This window comes from Lutra lutra, chromosome 16 (assembly GCF_902655055.1).
Source record: "Lutra lutra chromosome 16, mLutLut1.2, whole genome shotgun sequence".
Classification (NCBI taxonomy): domain Eukaryota; kingdom Metazoa; phylum Chordata; class Mammalia; order Carnivora; family Mustelidae; genus Lutra; species Lutra lutra.
This window is the reverse complement of record NC_062293.1, coordinates 46,161,530-46,182,659: the sequence shown is the minus strand read 5'-3', so window position 1 is coordinate 46,182,659 and position 21,130 is coordinate 46,161,530. Positions and strand designations below refer to the sequence as shown.

General features: G+C 42.0%; 1 protein-coding gene and 1 pseudogene across 3 annotated transcripts in view; one reads left to right on the top strand and one right to left on the bottom strand.

Moving 5' to 3' along the window:
• SMG6 (SMG6 nonsense mediated mRNA decay factor) overlaps positions 1–21,130 on the top strand; it is a 243,790-nt gene that overhangs the window by 34,376 nt on the left and 188,284 nt on the right. For all 3 annotated transcript variants that reach the window (XM_047708496.1, XM_047708495.1, XM_047708497.1), the window contains exon 9: positions 16,857–16,918. In XM_047708496.1, coding sequence (XP_047564452.1) covers positions 16,857–16,918 — 62 coding nt within the window. The remainder of the gene's footprint in view (positions 1–16,856; positions 16,919–21,130) is intronic.
• LOC125087828 (ubiquitin-60S ribosomal protein L40-like) lies at positions 9,589–9,980 on the bottom strand (annotated as a pseudogene).

The following is a 21,130-nucleotide window of genomic DNA, read 5'->3' as shown; positions in this document are numbered from 1 at the left end:
TCTCTTTTGTTCCTCTTTCTTGTTTTCAATTTATTCTATGCTGCAGTATAGTATATACCTTCATACACTGCCTGAAATAACAGTTTTTGTTTTTTTTTTAAGATTTTATTTATTTATTTGACAGAGATCACAAGTAGGCAGAGAGGCAGGCAGAGGGAGGGATTGGGAAGCAGGCTCCCCACTGAACAGAGAGCCCCATGCGGGGCTTGATCCCAGGACCCTGGGATCATGATCTGAGCTGAAGGCAGAGGCTTTAAACCACCGAGCCACCCAGGCGTCCCCAAAATAACAGTTTTTTTATGGACATTTTACTCTTTTTCTCTTGCTTATTCAGTTGTAGAACCTCTTAGGTCAGCTGGTCCTCTCTGAGGGGATCAAGGTTTTCCCTGTCCCCGTTGAGGTCCTTTTCGTAAATATAGTGAGCACCTTTATGTGTTAATCATTGTTCTAGGCACTGCACACAAAAAAGGTGAATGATATTGATCTTTTCTCTCAAAGATACAGTCTAGTGGGAAAAGCGGATATGTAAGTAAATACTTGCAGTAAAGTGTTACAGATGCGATAGTAGAAATATGTACACTATATGTATAGGGATAATACAGAGGAGAAAGAATTAATTCATGATAAATCGGGGAAACTACCTAGAAAGGTGATCTGTCCTTACTTTTGAAGGATGGAAGAGGTTCTTTAGGTAGATGGGAGAAGCCAGCTTTTCTGGCAGAAGGAATAACATAGATAAAAATACAGTGTGGTTAGAAACTACAAGTGGTTGCTCCTAGGATTCCTACCCAAGAGTCTGTAACTAGAATATCTTAGGCCATGGTACAGATGTCCAAATTGATGCTGTTTAATCAGTCAGCTGGAGCTGAGGATTCATCACAAAGTAGATACTTTGGGCTTTTGATTTGGCCCAAGCTTAGACGTAGATCCTTCAGATAGTTCTTCTCTGCTTTATTTTATGCATTAGCAAAAGTTGAGTCATCCTAAAGTCATGCCTTCCATCATTCTGGGAAGCTTTCTGAGCCAAGGGCAGTTTGGCTTAGGAGTAAGTTATGCTTTGTGTTGTAACCATTGGCAATAAGTCCTCTTCTTGCCCTGTACTCTCACAGTAGGACTGCAGCTACTGAAGCACATGGGAAGGAGGAGCTGGGATGATACCCTCAGTGGATTTATGTTTTTCTGGGATGTTTCTTGGTGAGGATGCTAAAACTTTACTCTGTCTAATAAGATTCTGAGCTGACTTATGCCACAGATCTCTGAGATACTGGGTCCTGATTTGTAAAGCAAACTGTGTAAATCAGTTGACATTCTCACTGAGGAATTTTTTTTGGCAGATTTTCCTTTGGACTTCTGGACAGATCTGTAAAACAGTATGACTTTTTAAAATACTTCAACGTGGCACATATCAAGTGGTTGAATAAGGCACTAATAGATGCCCTTGGTGTTTCCAATAAGCTGTCCCTTGTGGCTGATGGAGAATAGGACTTACATCTTCTGGAATACATTCCTAAATTGTTTTTTTTATTTCCATGGACGCATTTCTTAATCTCTTTCCTTGTTTCTACATCTGTAAAATAGGGCTATAGTCTACCCCATCAACAGATCTGGCATTTGACATTCTGCACTAAGATGGAGTCCCAAAGATTATTGGCTATGGAATAAAGGCTTTTGGTGGAACAGCAGAAAAGATTGTGGTGATTAAAAAAAAAACCCTTTTATTAAAAAATAATATATGTACAGAAAAGCGTACATATCGGGACGCCTGGGTGGCTCAGTTGGTTAAGCAGCTGCCTTCGGCTCAGGTCATGATCCCAGTGTCCTGGGATCGAGTCCCACATCGGGCTCCTTGCTTGGCGGGGAGCCTGCTTCTCCCTCTGCCTCTGCCTGCCATTCTGTCCGCCTGTGCTTGCTCGCTCTCCTCTCTCTCTGACAAATAAATAAAAAATCTTAAAAAAAAAAAAAAAAAAAAAAGAAAAGCGTACATATCAAAGCCATACAGTTTGATAAGTTGTCACAAACTATAAGCATTCGTGTGGAACCAGCAGAGTTTAATTGGGTTTTGACTCATGTTACTCTTGTTCTTCTTTTTTAACTCTGAAGTCCAATTTTCCCTATATGTTTCATAGTTATAATGACGGGGATAGAGCATTGTAAATAAATTAGGAAGAAGTTAATGTTCATGTTTTCCCTTGTTAATACTCTTTGGTATGCCTAAGATTGATTTCTCATTGTTGAGAGAAGAAAGGAGAATTGGATCAAAGATGAGAGATTTATTTTTTTTTATTTTTATTTTTATTTTTTTAAAGATTTTATTTATTTATTTGACAGAGAGAAATCACAAGCAGGCAGAGAGGCAGGCAGAGAGAGAGGAGGAAGCAGGCTCCCCGCTGAGCAGAAAGCCTGATGCGGGGCTTGAACCCAGGACCTGGGATCATGACCTGAGCCGAAGGCAGCGGCTTAACCCACTGAGCCACCCAGGCGCCCCAAAGATGAGAGATTTAAAGGTGTTTGCCCTGTCTTTTGAACTAGATATTTTGGGTCTGGGAACAAGTACAGAAAAGACACGACTGACAAAAAACTAGATGGAAGCAGGCCTTGCCTTCAGTCACAGCAAAACTGAGTCTCTCACCAAAAGTGCTGTGGTTTTTGGCCTTAATGTTGAACTATCTGTCTATGTCTGGCTGTGGGGGACTGGGGGGTATGTGACATCATGGCCCACTAGCTTCTGGAGACACTTGGAGTCAGCTGGGATGTGGAATCCCAGAAGTTCTGCGCTGGCGTGTTTATAGTCTTGTCTTTGGTGTCCAGGTAAACGCCATGCTGTACCAGGTCATGTTGTCTGTGTGTAACCCATTTTTATTCTCACAGTTTTCTTCTCTTTTTGCTGCCAGCTGCCAGTGAGGGAGAGGTGTCTCTGTTGATAAAGAACAGATACAGAAGTTTGCATCCAAACCTGAATAACCATTTTTAACTTGAAACACTTTTCCTAGGAGTTGATGCACCAGAATCCTTCCCTTATTTGGTGCCCTGCTTAAATCTGAAGTTTGCATGAGGTTGCCAGAGCTCTCTGTATGCTGATTATTTGCTTTTTGGTACCCACAGCACAGTGGTTTGTGAAACCTTCTTTGTGACCACATCTTTCTTAAACTGAAGCTTTGTTCTCCTTTGGGTTCTTAGATTAGTTCTTGCTCCTCCCTTTCCTGAGAGATTCAGGGGTTTTCCTGTATTGTGGTAGGTGGGTAGGCAGGAGGGTATGTTTTCAAGTATTTTTTTCTGGATTATACACAGTCCTTGATGATGGTGTGAATGTACATATACTCTTTGACTCTTGAAGAACTCTTTTGCTATTAACCAGGCAGTTTGTGGATTTAGAAAAAATGTTAGTGTTTATTTTACTGGTTCTATTACTGCTATTTCACTTACGGAAAGCAAGGTTTTACTCACTTTTCTATCTTCCTATTGGCATTATCCTAGGGTACATTTGTTAAGTACTTCCACTGATTTGCAAGATATGATATGAATTAGAAGTATCTACTTCTCTTAATCTGTGAGACTTCTCAGTTGGTTTGAACTAGTGGTCTCTCAGTGAATGATAACTGGAACCATTGGCCGGTTTTTGCTTGGGGTTGCTTTAGCTTTTGGCCTTTATAAACATCCTTGGTGGCTGTCTTGGTTCTGCCAAAAAGATTCCCTTCTTTAAAGGTGAAAGATTAAGAGCTCAGACTCTGGAGCCAGGCTGCCTGGGTTAACCTTGGACAGGTCACTTAAGCTCTCTGTTGCTCCATTTTTTTCATCTGTAATATAGAAATTATAGTATTACTGAACTCACAGGATTGTTGTAAGGTTAAATGAGTTAATAGACAAGGTGCTTTGAATAGTGCCTTACACACAGGTTTCTCTAGAAGTTTGGACTTTTATTATTAAGTTGCTGGGGTGTGTCATACTTGTTTTGTTCAGGTGGAAAAACTTGAATTCTTATTATCTGAATTGTGTTTGAGTAGCCTGGGGTACTTTTAACTCCTAAAGCACAGAGCCAGTTTGGTAAATTCAGCCCGTCCTCAGTGGGGGGCTGTCCCCAAGCTTCCAAAAGGTACAACTCAGTAAGGTGTTAGGTCACGCTCCCCCACACTGTGTAGATTTTTAAGTTGGGTAGAAGAGTAGAATACTGGATAAGTTCTCCAGTTCTTTGTTCTCATCGGCTGAGCCTTGTTTGTGTTTCAGAGTATGTCCTTTGCTCCTACCGTATGTCAAGCCAGAAATTGTAAACATATGGGTATTATAATCTTCAGAGCCGACTTTCTTCCATCCATCCATCCCTCCATCTACCACTCTATCACTGTTGATGATTCCGGTGTGCTGGGTTATAGAAATGAAACATTAACTAAAGTATATCACAGTCTAGAGCTGTGGTGACTGGTGTGGTGACCATATTGGCTACATTAATTAAAATGAAATACAATTAAAAATTTAGTTTCTCAGTCACACTGGCCACCTTTCAAATACTTATTACCCACATGTGGCTGGTGGCTGCTTTATTGGTCTGTGAAGATAAGGAACATTTCTGTCACCATGGGTAAAGTTCTAGGGACAGAGCTAGTCTAAAGACAGATGTATGTAAGACGCACTATGATAACACAGTATCAGAAAGGTATATGAAGTATTCTCTAAGCCTGCTGGATACGGTATCAGGCTCAGCCTGGGGGTAGAGAGGGTTGGGAAAGCAAGGAAAAGTAGGACTTTATTAGATTTAGAAAGGCATGGCAGCAGAAGGAACATGGTGAATTTCAGGCACCACGAGTAATTCTTTGTTACTGAAGTATATAGGCCATATCAGCAAGGGTGGAGAAAGGAGGAGCAGCCGAAGGCTAGACTAGAAAGGCCATTTGCTCACCAAGTATTTATTGGTTACCTCCTATGAGCCTACTGTTGTGAACAAAATATAACAAGGTCCTTGCTGTCATGGTGTGTGTATATGTGTTTGTGTAAAAATTGGTGATAAATGCTATCAAAATAGGGTAAACTGGAGCAGTGGTTCTCAAACTTGTGTCCAGAAACCTGGGGAGCTTTTAAAAATCCCAGTGCTCAGGTCTCACCCCCAGGTGTCACACCCTGCAGATTAAATCAGTGTTTGGGGATGGAGGCCAGGCATCTGTATTTTCAAAAGATTTGTATACCATTCCATTGTGCTATAAAGTTTAGGAACCCTTGGACTGGAACATAAAACTGGGAGGATGCTTGGCACATTCAAGGGATAGGAGGCTACAGGGGTAGAGAGTGAGTATTGGATAGGCCTTTTGTAGGTTACTGTAAGGACTTTGGCTCCCCCCCCCCTTTTTTTTAAGGTTTTATTTATTTATTTTTAAAGAGTTTATTTATTTATTTGACAGAGAGATCACAAATAGGCAGAGAGGCAGGCAGAGACAGAGAGGGGGAAGCAGGCTCCCCGCTCCCCACTGACCAGAGACCCCGATGTGGGGCTCAATCCCAGGACACTGGGATCATGACCTGAGCCGAAGGCAGAGGCTTTAACCCACTGAGCCACCCAGGCACCCCTAAAGGTTTTACTTTTATGTAATTTCTATACCTATCCAACTTGGTTTTTGAACTCAGACCCCTGAGATCGAGAGTTATATGCTCCACCAATCGAGCCAGCCCGGCGCCCTGGATTTTATCTTTTGTTTTGATGTTAACTGTGGTCTCTTTTTGTCCAGTCTCTTGGGCCAGAATGTAGCAGTGGGAACTGCTATTACTCAGGATCAGAGTGCTTAATTCCTGATAGAACTCTGTCTTTCTTTGAATACCTTTGGGTTTTGTCAAATTATCCTCCAAAAAGAAATAGATTTAAATTCTCATAAATAGTGATGAGTATGTTACTTCCTACAGATTACTATTAATACTGCACTGTTTTTCTTGAGGGTTTTGTGTGTAGCACCTGGATATTCTATTTAATCACTATAAAATCTGTGTGTTCTATATGTTCTTCAGTCACTTATCATATATGTACTAAGTACCAACCATCATGTTAGGTAGGACATTTAAAATTATTGAAAGGAAATAAGAATATCCAAAGTATCTCTAAAAATGAAATCACTGTTTCATTTGGTTTGGGACTTTTTCTAAAGACTCATACTTGGTTCCGGGTCACTGCTGGTCTCTGTAGATGGAGTTATTTAGAACTAGAACCTCTGGGAATTAGGGACAGGGATCATGATTGTCTGAGTGTAGAATGACTGTATCTTCCCTCTCTTCTCTGTCTTCATTGCCTTGGGTGATTACAGTAGCTGCTGCTGCTTCTTTTTTAAGATTTTATCTATTTATTTGACATAGAGAAATCACAAGTAGGCAGAGAGGCAGGCAGAGAGAGAGGGGAACGCAGGCTTCCTCCCGAGCAGAGAGCCCCATGTGGGGCATGATCCCAGGACCCTGAGATCATGACCTGAGCCAAAGGGAGAGGCTTAACCCACTGAGCCACCCAGCAGCCCCATACAGTAGCTTCTTAATTGGTCTCTTGGCCTCCACACATTTTTTTTTTTAAGATTTTATTTATTTATTTGACAGACAGAGATCACAAGTAGGCAGAGAGGCAGGCAGAGAGAGAGGAGGAAGCAGGCTCCCGGCTGAGCAGAGAGCCTGACGCGGGGCTCGATCCCAGGACCCTGGGATCATGACCTGAGCCGAAGGCAGAGGCTTTAACCCACTGAGCCACCCAGGCGCCCCGGCCTCCACACATTTGACCCTGACCAATCCCCTCTCCCCCAAAACAACTCTTTAATTTCTAAACAGTAGCTAGAATGTCCTTTCAAAAATGGAGGTTTGGGGGCACCTGGGTGGCTCAGTGGGTTAAGCCGCTGCCTTCGGCTCAGGTCATGATCTCAGGGTCCTGGAATCGAGTCCCGCGTCGGGCTCTCTGCTCAGCAGGGAGCCTGCTTCCCCCTCTCTCTCTGCCTGCCTCTCTGCCTGCTTGTGATCTGTCCCTGTCAGGTAAATAAATAAAATCTTAAAAAAAAAAAAATGGAGGTTTGCTCATGTCACTTCCCTGTTCAGCATTTCTCAGTAGTTTGACTAAGATCAGACTTTTAAACTAAAGAGTATACCTTGACTCGCCTGTTTCTCCGGCTTCCCTCTTGGAGAATCACTCACCTGCTTGTGCCAGTCTACCACATACCACTCTTGGGACGACCACACATGCTGTTCATTTGCTTGTGACACATAGGCAATACCCTCTGCCTGATCCAAACCCAACTATTTACTCAGCCTTCAAGTTTCAACTCAAGGATCTCTTCCTCTGAGATCCTCTAATGCCTCTGCTGTGCAAATATAGAGCATCCTGTATGTCTTTAATTACGGTACTTTATTATGACGTCACCCATAGAGCAAGGATTATCTCTGCCTATGTTCTTAGTTCACTCAGTGTCCTGTACGTAGAAGGTGGACAGTTAGTTTTTGCTGAGTGAACAAATGACTTCAGCACCCTCACACTCCGTTGACCCGCTCATTTATAGGATGGGTTTGAGCTTGTGTATGTGCTTTTGGAGAACTGTTTTTCTGGTTACCCACCTGATCACCAAGTGGGAGCTTCAGCCGTTTCCTCTTCTCTCTCACTTTGTGCAGTGCAGACACAGGGTGTCCCAGCTCACCTACTTTTCAGGTGGATGGGCATGAGAGTTCCCAGGCGCTGTGAGAGATGAGTCAGAAGGAAGAGTCATTCAGAAAGTAGCCCAGTCAGAGCAACAGTGCTGCCCTTTGGCTGAACTTTCTCTCTTTCTCTGTATACCTTGAGATGTTAGGCTGGTGGCACTTTTGAGCTGGTTGTTACAGATTGTTAGACCACAGCATAGGGATTCATAAACCTTAATCTGGCACTTTTCCTCGATTACAGATGTTTTGGGAAGTGTCCAGGGGCCCTCTGGCCTAAGTAAAAACTTTATTGGTTTTGGGTATGTTCTGTTTCCACTTGGTCACTTAGCCCCATAATGGCATTGAAGGTGGAAACCTGGAGAGCCCCATTTATATTTCTTTGTAGCCTTCGGGGCTTTTGAGTTCAAAAGCTTTGAGAACAGCACTCTTTCGGCATTTGCTGGGTTTTTTTTGTTTTATTTTGTTTTGTTTTTTGGTGCTATCATAGAACAGGATGGTGCTTACTCAAAAGCTGACAAGAAAAGTTAGCTTTAGTTAGAATCACACTTTTGTAGGCTTTTTAGAATTGGAAAGAACGCTGTAGATGGGTGATTCCCCTCCTCCTCATTACCCTTTTTTTATTTTAAGATTTTATTTATTTGACAGACATCACAAGTAGGCAGAGAGGCAGGCAGAGAGAGAGGGGGAAGCAGGCTCCCTGCTGAGCAGAGAGCCCGATGTGGGGCATGATCCCAGGACCCTGAGATCATGACCTGAGCTGAAGGCAGAGGCTTAACCCACTGAGCCACCCAGGCACCCCTACCATTCTTTACCTGTCAGCTTGTGAGAGTCATTGCTGTTTCCATAGATGTGTGTGGTAGCCCCCAAATGTTGTGCAGGTAGAAAAATTTTTTAGACCCTAGTGTTATAAATCTAGCCAAGAGCTCAGCAAACTTTTTGTGTAAAGGGCCAGAGAGTAAATATTTTAGGCTTTTGGGACACACACTCTACTGAGGCTACTTACCTTGCTTTTGTAGGGGTAGCCACAAACAAGATGTAAAGAAATGAGGGTGGCTGTGTCTCAATAGAATTTTATTTGTGGATGCTGGAATTTACATTCCATATAATTTTTCTGTGTCATGAAATATTCTTTTGAGTTTTTTCCAGCCATTAAAACAATGTAAAAAAACAGGGGTGCCTGTGTGGCTCAGTGGGTTAAGTGTTTGGCCTTTGGCTCAGGTCATGATCTCAGGGTCCTGGGATCAAGTCCCGCATTGGGCTCCCTGCTCAGCGGAGAGTCTGCTTCTCCTCCTCCTTCCCACTTGTGCTCTCTCTCACTATCTCTGTCTCTCTCAAATAAATAAATAAAATATTAATAAAAACAAACATTCTTATCTCCTGGGCCATATAGGAACAGGTGGCATGCTACCTGTTGACCCTTGGGCTGTAGTTTGCTGACCCCTGATCTAGCCCAGTGGTTCCTAAATCTGATTGCCTTTCAGAATTACCTGGAGACCTTTTGAAAATGCTGATTTGCGGTCACCTTCCCCTCCCTGAAGATTCTGGTCCTGTAGGACCGGGGAACCTATTTTTTTTACAGAAGGTCTTATTGTGATGCATACACACTCAGGGTTATAGAATTACCAATATTGATCTCACTCACCCTTCTCATTTATAGTTGAAGAAATAGCTTTAGAAAGTCGATGTGACTTCTGATAGTGATATAGTAAATAAATGACCCAACCAGAATTTGAACCCAGGTCTTTAATTCTAAGACCAGTAGTCTCTGTTCATATCATTCTGTACTCATCCCTTTGCCCAGTAAACAACAAGCAATAAATGCAGAATAATCACAAACTCAGGGTTCCTTCTTTTCCTTTTTTTTTTTTTTTAAATGAAAAGGAAAGTTTATTGAGCCCCTGGGGCCTTGAGGCTCTGGCAGGAGGCCTCCGTGTGGGCAAAGGAGGGGTCTTATTTGACCTTCTTGGGGCACTGGTTGTTGGTGAGGCCACATTTCTTACTGCAGGTGACAACACGAGGGTGCAAGTGAGCAGAACACTCACAGCAGATGATCTTGTCACAGTTGAGTTTCTGGGCCAGCTGGCGGGAGGGAAGGCTGGGTGATGCCAGCTCGAAGGTGATGCACCAAGTGCAGCGTGCACAATATCTCTGGATATTGTGGTCTGAGAGTGTGGCCATTGTCCAGCTGTATGTCTGCAAAAATGAGATGCTGCTGGTCATGCGTGATGCCCTTCTCGTCTTGGATTTTGGCTTGGATTTTTGACATTTTCAGTGTTGCCACTGGGCTTGGCCTCGAGGGTGATGGTCTTTGCCACTAGGGTTTTCGCAAAGATCTGCATCTCTGAGTCTGTCACAAGACCGCTGCCACCAAACCGCTCCGCCACCTCATTGAAGAGATAGAGCAGGGTTCCTTCTTTTCCTGAGACCTAGTGCTAGTTTCCCTCCTGAGAGCCAGCTGGGTACTCTAAGTTCTGCTGTCCCTCTGCTTGTTGGCTGGGTTTTCAGGACCTGACTGCTGATTGACATTTAGCCTAATTTCCCTCCGGGCTGTTGACTTTAAAGAGAGATAAGAAAGTAATAGCATGTAAGTGGCTTTAATGTAAAACTTTGTTGAGGCAGCACTAAGCTGCAGTGTGAAGATGAGCCGTTGTTTCAAGGGGTGCATTTCTTGGAAGAGGTGGTTTTAAGAGGCACGTTTTACACTTGAGTTCACATGGCTCAGATCCAGCTCTCTAAGTAGGACATCTCTACATGGAACTTGGGCTTAATTAGAACTAATTGAGCTGTCATTTTGCCCAGAACGGCTCAGGGGTGGAGAAACTAAAGGTGAGAAGTAATCATTATCCCTACTCTACCTCAACCTTGGTTTGGTCCAAGTAAGAAATGGAAGGATTGATTTTGATTTGCTCTGTCTTCCTATGAGGCATTTGAGTCATACTACTTGGCTTGCCTATACTTTTTTCTTTCAAAGATTTTATTTATTTATTTGACAGAGATCACAAGTAGACAGAGAGGCAGACAGAGAGGAAGGGGAAACAAGCTCCCTGCTGAGCAGAGAGCCGGATGTGGGGCTCAATCCTAGGACCCTGAGATCATGACCTGAGTGAAGGCAGAGGCTTTAACCCACTGAGCCACCCAGGCGCCCGTGTACTTCTTTCTTTATGTGTATCCTGGAAGGAGGAATACTGAAAGTCTAATGAATAATTTTATTGATTGATTGATTGATTGATTGATTGATTTGAGACAGAGAGAGAGCACACACATACAAGCAGGGGTGGGGAGAGGCAGAGGGAGAGGGAGAAGCTGACTCCTTGCTGTGGCTAGAGCCTGATGCGGGGCTGGATCCCAGAACCCCAAGATCAGGACTTGAGCCAAAGACAGACTAACCGACTGAGCTACCCAGGCGCCTCCAACCATGAATAATTTTTACCTTTACTAGATGATTGTTCCATTACTAACTTACTGATGGGTTTCCACATTTGTGTACCAGGACTCCCTTCTTCACTTTCTTTATAATCTCCTTAGATCTTGCATTCTCCAAAGACTTCCCTTGTTGAGGGATAGTAACAATAAGGGAAATAGAGTGCCCCCTGACACATTCCTATGCCCCCTGACACATTCCTAGTCAACAGGCCTTGTCTTAGGATTTGGAGCATAAATGGGGAGTTGGTAAGTTGGGATATTATTTGTCTGTTGTTCTTGGAATGCAAGTTCTTTAGCAGTGGGGACCCTGTCTTGTCGGTTTGTTCTTGATTGTGCCTGGGATGGGAGGAGCACAAGGATGAAAGTGGACAGCATCACCTCTGTGCTTACATTTGCCTGCACCCTGTGAGCTCAGTGCTTTAGGGAGATGGCAAATGGGCTTTAATTGGATGCTCTAAAAGTCCTGAACATTTGCTAACAGATACCATTGGAATTTGGGTTTCCACCTATGTTGGCTCCTATATAAGAGGATAGAGCCCCCCTTTTAAAATATTACGAGGTTTTGGGGCATCTGGAAGGCTCAGTTGGTTAAGTGCCTGCCTTCGGCTCAGGTCATGATCCCAGGGTTCTGGGATTGAGCCTCGCATTGTCAGGCTCCCTGCTCAGCAGAGAACCTGCTTCTCCCTCTCCCTCTGCCTGCTGCTCTGCCTACTTGTGGTCTCTCTCCATCTCTCTAATAAATAAGTAAAATCTTAAAAAAAAATTACATAGTTTTTTTTGTTATTGTTGTTTTGTTTTGTTTTAAATACTTGGCATATCTATAGAGGTGCTCCAGATGGATAAATTAAGAGAATGATAATTTATGCTGTCCACAATACTGTAAAAATCCACACTGAAATTTCTTTTATTTATTTATTTTAAAGATTTTATTTATTTATTTGACAGAGATCACAAGCAGGGAGAGAGGCAGGCAGAGAGAGGGGGGACCCGCTGAGCAGAGAGCCCAGTAGAGGGCTCGATCCCAGGATCCTGAGATCATGACCTGAGCCGAAGGCAGAGGCTTAATCCACTGAGCCACCCAGGCGCCCCTGAAATTTCTTTTAATAATGAGTACTCTTACTGTCTTTAAAATGATTCACTTCTCAGAAATTCAGTTTTCCATACAGCTATTCAAAAGGAAGAACAACTATTTAGGAATTGAAATTGGGTATATTTTCAGAATTCTTACCTCCTGTATTGTATTGCTGCCTCTGAACAGCTTCTCTCTCCTTCCTTGCTCCATAGTTCACAAAGCATTTAGGCAGTCCTGAGTGACAGTTACCAGGGCTTCCATAAAACCTTTATTCCTCAAAATGTTCTAATTTGTATTATTTCATTTTATTCTTTCAGCTCTGAGGTAGGTGGTGTCAATGGTGGAAATTCTCTTTTATAGTTGAGGAATAGCCCAAACCATTTCATTCATAATTCTGAAGTTAATGGCAGGACAGACTTTATTGTGAGGGTCCAGAGACCTACCCACCCGGCCACTGCCATTAATGTCTCTTTGGGTCATTGCTTTTAGATGGTTTATAAAAGACTCAGGAGTCCATAGTGAATTGGTTTTGGACTTGAACTAAAGAGACAAAAGCCCCTTAATAATTCTAATGTTGCCTGTCAGGGTATACCCAAGAAGCATTTTTATTTTATTTTTTTTATTTTATTTATTTTTTTTTTAAGATTTTATTTATTTATTTGACAGAGAGAAATCACAAGTAAGCAGAGAGGCAGGCAGAGAGAGAGGAGGAAGCAGGCTCCCTGCCGAGCAGAAAGCCCGATGTGGGGCTCGAACCCAGGACCTGGGATCACGACCTGAGCCGAAGGCAGCGGCTTAACCCACTGAGCCACCCAGGCGCCCTCCAAGAAGCATTTTTAAATGTTTTTGGTGAACAGTGTGTAAATATGTGAGGAAGATCCGGAGGCAGATAGTCTCACATTCAAAGAGTAACATTTCCTTCTGTACTTGAGTGAGACCATCTGAGTGTATTGTTGTTGTTGTTTTTTTAAAGATTTTATTTATTTATTTGACAGCGAGAGAGAGATCACAAGTAGGCAGAGGCAGGCACAGAGAGAGGGGGAAGCAGGCTCCCTGTTGAGCGGAGAGCCCAACTGAGTGTATTGTTAAGAACCAAAAAATCGCCAAAACAAGGTGATGTGTTGGAGAGGGAGGAGGTTCAGACTAAGATTTTCGTACTGTGGACTTGGTATCTAAAGTTTTGTTTTCCAAAAATTAGAGTGGAGTATTACACACAGTGTTGCTTAGGCCTGTTTGATCAATGTGTAACAAATCTGTTTCCTCAATATAACATGCCTTACCTCTCTCTATAATGCATCTGCATTTTTAGCTTTTTTCTGACTTGAGTATTGACGATAAAGAGAAACTATATTTAGGGTGACAGAGACTTTCAGACTAAAAATAAAACAGTGGTTCTCATTAACCAAGGTCAGGGAGAATGTGTGTACAGTTTGAAAAAGTTCCCTAAGATTCCCTTCACTCTCACTAGTTGAAAAACAATGCACTGAAATCTACTTTCTGCTAAATACAGTTGAAGTATGATAATGACAAGTATTAACTGAGGTAGTTCCATGGGCTTCATCTACCATCCCAAGGGAAGGGTGTTTGGGAAGTATAGGTAGAACCACAGTATTTTTTTTTAAAGATTTTTAAAAAATTTATTTATTTGACAGAGATCACAAGTAGGCAGAGAGGCAGGCAGAGAGAGAGGAGGAAGCAGGCTTCCTGCTGAGCAGAGCCTGATGCAGGGCTCGATCCCAGGACCTTGGCATCATGACCCAAGCTGAAGGCAGAGGCTTTAATCCACTGAGCCACCCAGGCGCCCCACCACAGTAATTTTTAAAAAGATTTTATTTATTTATATATTTAGAGAAGAGAGAGAGAGCTTGAGTGGGGTAATGGGGTGTGGGGGGACAGAGGAAGAGGGAGAGAAAGAATCTCCAGCTGACTCCATGCTGAGCACAGAGCCTGATGCAGGACTCGATCCCACGACCCTGAGATCATGCATGACCTGAGCTGAAATCAAGAGTCTGACACCCAGCCAGCTGAGCCACCCAGGCACCTGGATAGAACCACAGTATTAAAAAAGCTTCTTGTCCCACATCGGGCTCTCTGCTCAGCAGGGAGCCTGCTTCCCTCCCTCTCTCTACCTGCCTCTCTGTCTACTTGTGATATCTCTCTGTCAAATAAATAAATAAAATCTTAAAAAAAAATAAAAAAATAAAATAAAAATAAAAAATAAAAAAGCTTCTTGGTGCTCTTAATCCAGGAGGTATTGTAGGTCATAACAGTATGAGTTTCCTACCTCATGGGAAAACTTAAAAGTAAAACTGAAGTGCTTTTTAGTTATTCTTATTTCCTCATCATCCCTTCCTTTATGAATAATCTCATCAGTTATCTCCCTGTGATACTTCCCGTACAAAGGAAGAAACACTTTTTTGCAACCTTAAGACCTGAGTTCAGGGTCTAACGCTGCCATTTGCTGATTTAAGTTGCTTAAATTTCTGAGCTGCCTTAAGGCTTGGGGAATGTTAATTGGCTTGAATGAAGTGAGTTGGTATCATTCTGTGCCTACCTGTTATATATATGTAACCAGCATTCCTCCTGGTTATGGGTGAGTTAACTAGTTCATGATTGATAGCTGTGGGAAAGGGATAATTAAGCTAAAATAGGAATAGAGAGAGAATATATATATTTTTACCTTTTTAAAAAATTTTTACTTTTTACATTTTTACCTTTTTATTTTGAAATAATTTTATATCTGTAGAAAAGTAAGAATAATCCAAGGAATTCTGTATATCCTTTACTCAGATTCTTCAGTTAACATTTTATCACTTGCTTTATCATTCATTGGGAGAGAATGTTCAGCTAACAGCCGAGTGTTTACAACATGTAAGCATGTTTTTACTTGCCTTATGCCATGCACCAGTCCATTAACATATAGGTACTGTTATCTCCATTGTGTAGAACGAAAACCTAGGAAGGTTAGATCAGTTGCCTGAGATCCCACGGTAGGTAAGTTGCAGAGGTTTGATAGGAAAGTCCATGTTTTTCACCACCTTCCTCTACTAGTGGATCTGGAGACTTGCATTCTAGCCCACGTTTTGCCACTAACAGTGATATGGTCACTGGCAGTTTATTTCACAGCAGTTCCTTTGTTTTCTAGCAGTTTCCCTTCTTTTCATGGAACCCAGTGTTCTGGCCCTGACTTGCCTCACTGTAGAGACAGGTTACCATCAATGAAGTATCTTGAGCTTTTTAGGTATATAAATCAATGCTTGATCTAGTATTGCTGATTAAATATAATTTGTTTAAGCAAAAATAAAAACTAAAGTTTGTATGCAGAGTTTGTTGTTGAAGTTATGGTGAGATGTGAGTACACTCCTTTACCCACACTTAGCTTCCATGTGAAATAGATGGAACTGCTGTGATTTGATCGGTGTTCTCTTTTGCAAGAGCATAAACCAGCAGAGTTTTTCTTACTGGGCAAAGGATCCAAAGGTGCTGGACTATTCCTTGCTCTGAGCACCCTCCTGAGATGAAGATTCTTTACCCTTCTTTCCGTTTGACTACTGGGCCCTGAGCATTTTGATTCTAGGAGACCGGGCAAGATGACAACAGGTTTGGTCTTTAGATTATCTCCACTTTCTCTGAGTTGAATCCACCCCCACCCCCAACCCTTGGTTTGATCAGTCATCTTTCCCCTCGGTGTTGATAGAAGTAGATTTTGTGGAACCTTGAACTGAAAATTGTAAATTTGGTAGCTTGTGGGCCAAATGTGGCTGGCAAATGTGTGTTTTTGGCTTGCCTAAAGTCTTAACTTTTCCCATTGGTAGCCAACATTTTAAAAAGCTAGAGGCTTTCATATAAAAACCTAGCTTTTAGCTTTTCTTTAAAAGGGGGAAAAATGAGGGGCACCTGGGTGGCTCAGTGGGTTAAAGCCTCTGCCTTCGGCTCAGGTCATGATCTCAGGGTCCTGGGACCAAGCCCTGCATCAGGCTCTCTGCTCTGCAGGGAGCCTGCTTCCTCCTCTCTCTCTGCCTGCCTCTCTGCCTGCTTGTGATCTCTGTCTGTTAAATAAATAAATAAAATCTTTAAAAAAAAAAGGGGGGGGGGTGAAAGAAAATAGATGATGATCCTGGGCCTACAAAGAACAGAACTGGAGTGGAACAGCCGTCAAGCGCTACTGTCCCCAGTAACCTATTTTGTACCTGGCCCCTGTAGACACTGAATTTTCAGCTTTAGACCTAGAACTTGAATTTTTGTTTTAAAAGCTGGAGAAGTACAATTTGATGGCTTAGTGTTGAGTTACCCTATCCATCGTTACAGAGTCCTGCTTTCTTGGGTAGGTAGAAAAATAGCTTATAAATAAGATTAGGGACTTACAGAATCAGAGTATTTTCCCTATCCTTGTCATTGTTTCATTTCCATCTTTGTGGGGCAGAATGACTCCTAGATCTGAGAGCACCAGAGATCAACACTGTATTCCCTGCACACGGGCACCACTGCCAGCAGAGGGTGCTATCCACTCACCGAGCCTGCTGTCATGTTGGCTCCGCTGATCAGCAGCTGTTGGGCATGTGCCCTGGGTCTGTGTGAGGCTTTGGGCATGTTCATTTGGTTCCCATCCCTAGTGCCCACCCCTTAGACCCTGGCCAGGTTATTGTGTCACTAGGGACTCTGTTCAGTAACAGGAAACTGGGGAAAGTTTAATTGTTTTCTCCTCTCTCTTTTTCCCATGCAGCTGAACAAAAGGTTCATCCTCAGTTTTCTCCATGCCCATGGGAAGCTGTTTACCCGGATTGGGTAAGTGTGCAGGATGTTTATTTTATTTTCCTACATTACAAGTCATTTTGGAATTTAATATTGTTAGCAACTAGACTGTGTTTGTAACTGAGGGCACAGGGTGTGAATTCTTAGAGGCCTCCACCTTCTCTTCACTCATTCTGCTCATGAAGTTTGGGAAATATTATTCTGCATCCATCTGTCTCTTCTTTCTCTATCTTCATTGAAGCCCCCTATTAAACATCAAACCCCCACCTCTAATCCCACTGATTTCTCTTTCCTCTGCCTTACAGCTCAGCCTCTAGTGAGCTCCTTAAGGAAGTCATACTCGATCCCTGGGTACAGCTACCAGGGGTCCTCCTTGGGGAGAATGCTGTCCATTAATTTTCCCTTCAAAGAGAAGAGTAACATTTTCATTCCTCTCACATTTTCTCATCCTTCTGAACCATACCCCTTTCTTCTCTGCTCAGGTTCCTGCACCATATTGCTGATCTCTGTAAATGCTAAGACTTCTCTTTGGTTTCCCCATCCACCATGGATTTACATAAAAATCTCAGGGAGGATGGTGTGTGCAAAACCCTGTTACTTCATCCATTAAATCCCTGGAAAGAGATCATGTCTTGAGTATTCCTTTCGTGGATCAGAGATTTTCCTCACTGTATAAAACCAGTGATCCTAAAGCCTGATGACTATACCGGGCTAGAGGTGTGCTGAATGTCTCCATAGTCTAGGAGATGAGTAAGTGGCAGCATGCTCTTTCATGGGTCTTCATCTGCGTCTTCATATTTTCTGAGTTGGAGGTTTTATTATGAAATACCCTTTGAGTTATATCTTTTGGATTATAGATCCCCTGTTATTGTTAGTGTTTCCTTCACTTTCTGCTATAGCCTTCTGAGTTTATCTGTAATGCTCTAGAAGTTTTCCTTAGTGTGAGAAGCAGAAAGGCTTTGTCTTGCTTCAGGAAACACTTAAAAAAAAAAATCATGGTGAACTAGAAAGTGTGCTTGTTACATACTCATTTGTCATCAGCCTGGACAAGAGTGACAGTGATGGCTGGCACAAGGATAGTCTTGATTTTGAAATCACTTGGGAAACTTGGAGTGGTGCCAACAGATGCATCTCTAAGTGTAAAGTAATTCACTTGGGAAAAGGAAATCAGGAGTGTCAGTAGTTCCTCTCCTCCCCCATCCCCTCACCCCACAGGCTCTACCCTGGCAGGAGTTTTTGCTCAACACTGTTGTATCCCCAGTGCCTAGCATATAGTAGGTACTCAGTAAATATTTGCTGTATGAATAAATAAGTCATTATAAGAAATGGACAGATTGTAAAAGACTAGAGAGAAGGATCTAGTATTGTAGTAGGTTGTAGTAGACCCAGGCCAATCACTGGTGAGTCATGTAAAGCTCTAGCTACAAGGTGGGCAAAATGTTATTATCAAGGTCATTTTATAAAATAATGCATCACAGCAGGAAATACTACTAGGCTGCACTTAAAATAGGAACTGTGGCTCATCTTCTCTTTATTATCTTTTTTCTCATTTTAAAAATCTTTCTTACTACCTTACTACCTTTCCACTCTGTATTTCTCTACTTTTTTCCCCCTTTCCTGTGTTCTTTAAATTTTCATGTACCGTGGTGTTCCGAGTCAATATTTCTCAACTTTTGTACCGTTGATATTTTGAGCCTTATAATTCTTTATTGTTGGAGGCTGTCCTGTGCATTGTAGGTTTAACAGTATCACAGGATTCTCCCCACTACGTGCCAGTGCTATCTCTGCCTCTCCCCACCAGTCATGACAATTACAGATGTCACCAGACAATGCCAAGTGTTCCCTGGGGAACGGAATTGCTCCTGGCTGGGACCACTGTTCTGTTAGAGATGTAGAGAGCTAAAGAAGTTCTAAATCTAGAATGTAGTTCTAAGTCTAGAATGTAGGAATATTTAAGATATATTTTTGTTAGGTCTAAGTGTTAGGTAGAATCTTAATTTTGTTCCCTCTAAAAAATCCTCATAGTTACAAATATTTTGGAGGAACTTTGCAAAAGAACCACAATAATGATTAAAAAGCTAGAAAATTATTTCTGAGAGAAAAATTTAATCTCAACAAAATTGAAGTTAGAGGCACCTGGCTGGCTTAGTTGGTGGAGCGTGTGACTCTTCATCTCTGGGTTGTGGGTTCTAGCCCCACGTTGGGTGTAGAGATTGCTTAAAAATAAAATCTTTAAAAAAAAAGCACACACAGAAAGTTAAGGTAAAAAAAAAAAAAGTCTGTTTAGAGATAGCTGTGGGGTAACCTGTGTTTAAATACAAAAGAGTCATAACCAGATAGTTTTGATTTCTGTGGGATGACAGTAAGAGAAAAATAGGCTTATGTTGCTGCTGAAGAGATTTGGGTTAGGTGTAAGAAAATTTCACAGAGGGAAGATGTTTGGGAATTTTCTTCTCTGGAAGTCTTTGAAAAAGAATAGATTATCTCATTTGTCAGAGGTGGTTTGCTGTGGTCCAGATTATTTTTCAGGATGTCTTCCATTCCTGCATACAACATATTCTGTTGGCAAAAAAATAAGGCTAGTCTACTTTCACCTTCATAAGAAATGAGTTACAGTTGTGTTCATATGAGGAAAATATATGTAAATTCTAGGCACTCCAGCCCCTTGATGAGTATTCTTCTTGTGCTCTCCTGGAAGTAAAAGAATTGAGCCCCATGTTTATTCTGGAAGGCAGAAACAGCAGTAACTTCTGTTGGGGGGGAAAAAAAGCATAGTAGTCTGTAAGACTAGAAAAGGAGTGAGCCCAAGCCACACACAACATGGACTGTTGCCTAATTACCAAGAAGATGTGAAATGTGGGAGGCGTTGAAAACGAATTAAGAGTGAGGAGATTGTAATGGGGAGCAGCTGAAGACACATCCACTGTCCCGCCTGCCTTTTGAGAAAAGCCCCGGGTTACTTTTACTCTCTGGGCCTGTGTCTTTTCTGTGCCAGGTGTTCCAAATCGCATCTGTATCTGCTTGAATGCCTACTGTGTGCAACACAAGTCTCCCTCCTCTGTGTGGAGGGAGAAAGATGTTCAGAGCATTAGATGGAATCAGGTGCTGAAAAGTTTTGTTTTCACCACTGACTAATTACAAGACCTCGAGAAGGAACAAGTCAAAGCCTTAGTTTCCTTATCAGCAGTTTAAGTAGATGATGTCCAAGGTCCATTCTAGTCCTTATGTTGTGTAGCACCATGGTTTTTTTTCTCTCATCTCTATCCTGTCACATGGTTTAGTTTTGTTTGTTTTTGTTTTGCTACTGGATTGCTCCTGTCTTGTTCAGTTTTCCTAAAAAATAAGAAGTTGAAAAAAGTTAGGAAGCCTGATTCTTTTCTGCAGAGAATGTCATCTAGCCCAGCTGTGTTCCTCAGCATCTGAGAGGTTGGGTGCTGTCCCTCCCGTTAGTCACTGTCTGAGTCACTCCCCGTGTAGGTCCCAGTGTTGTCTGAAAGACCGATTTCTTGAAACTGCCATTCAAATGAGACAAGGTGTCTCTAGAGATCACTTCGGAAAGTAGTCACTTAAGTCTGCAAAATGCTTATCCTGAAAATGATTGTATTTTCTGCAGTTTTTAAGGATAGGGACCGAATCCTCTCAGGTCTCAGGCTCAGGAAGAGGATTCAGGCAGGGAACCCGTATGGCTCCTGACAGACACTTTCTTTCCTGGTGAGAGGCCGATCAGACCTGCACCCAGACTCCACTGAGAGAGGTTGGGAAGTCGGCAGCCTAGAGACTTTTGATTTGTGACAAATAGCATAATTTTGCTTCCCATTATTGCCTTGGTTAAAGTTACCGCTTTAGTTTTTACTTGCTTGCTTAGTCACGCTATTTGCACAGCTTCAAGGTCTCTTGGAATTCAAAGACTGATGTATTTATCTTGGTCTTTGAATTGTGAAAAATGCAATGTTTATGTCTTGATTTATTTTTAAAATTATAAATGTTTTATATACAAAAGCCAGACATATTTGTTGTAGGGAAAAATCTATTTACTGCATATAGTGCTCATTGTAAAATATTAAGAAAACCAGTAAAGAAGAAATAAAAAACTGCCCATCTTCTCACTGTCCAGAGATAACTCTCCACCCTTAATAATTGGTGTATATTTTTATCTTTTTTATCTATACATATCACACACTAATTTTTTTACAAATATGCATAACAAGGGATATTAAACTATTTTAAAAGTGTTTTCATTCAATG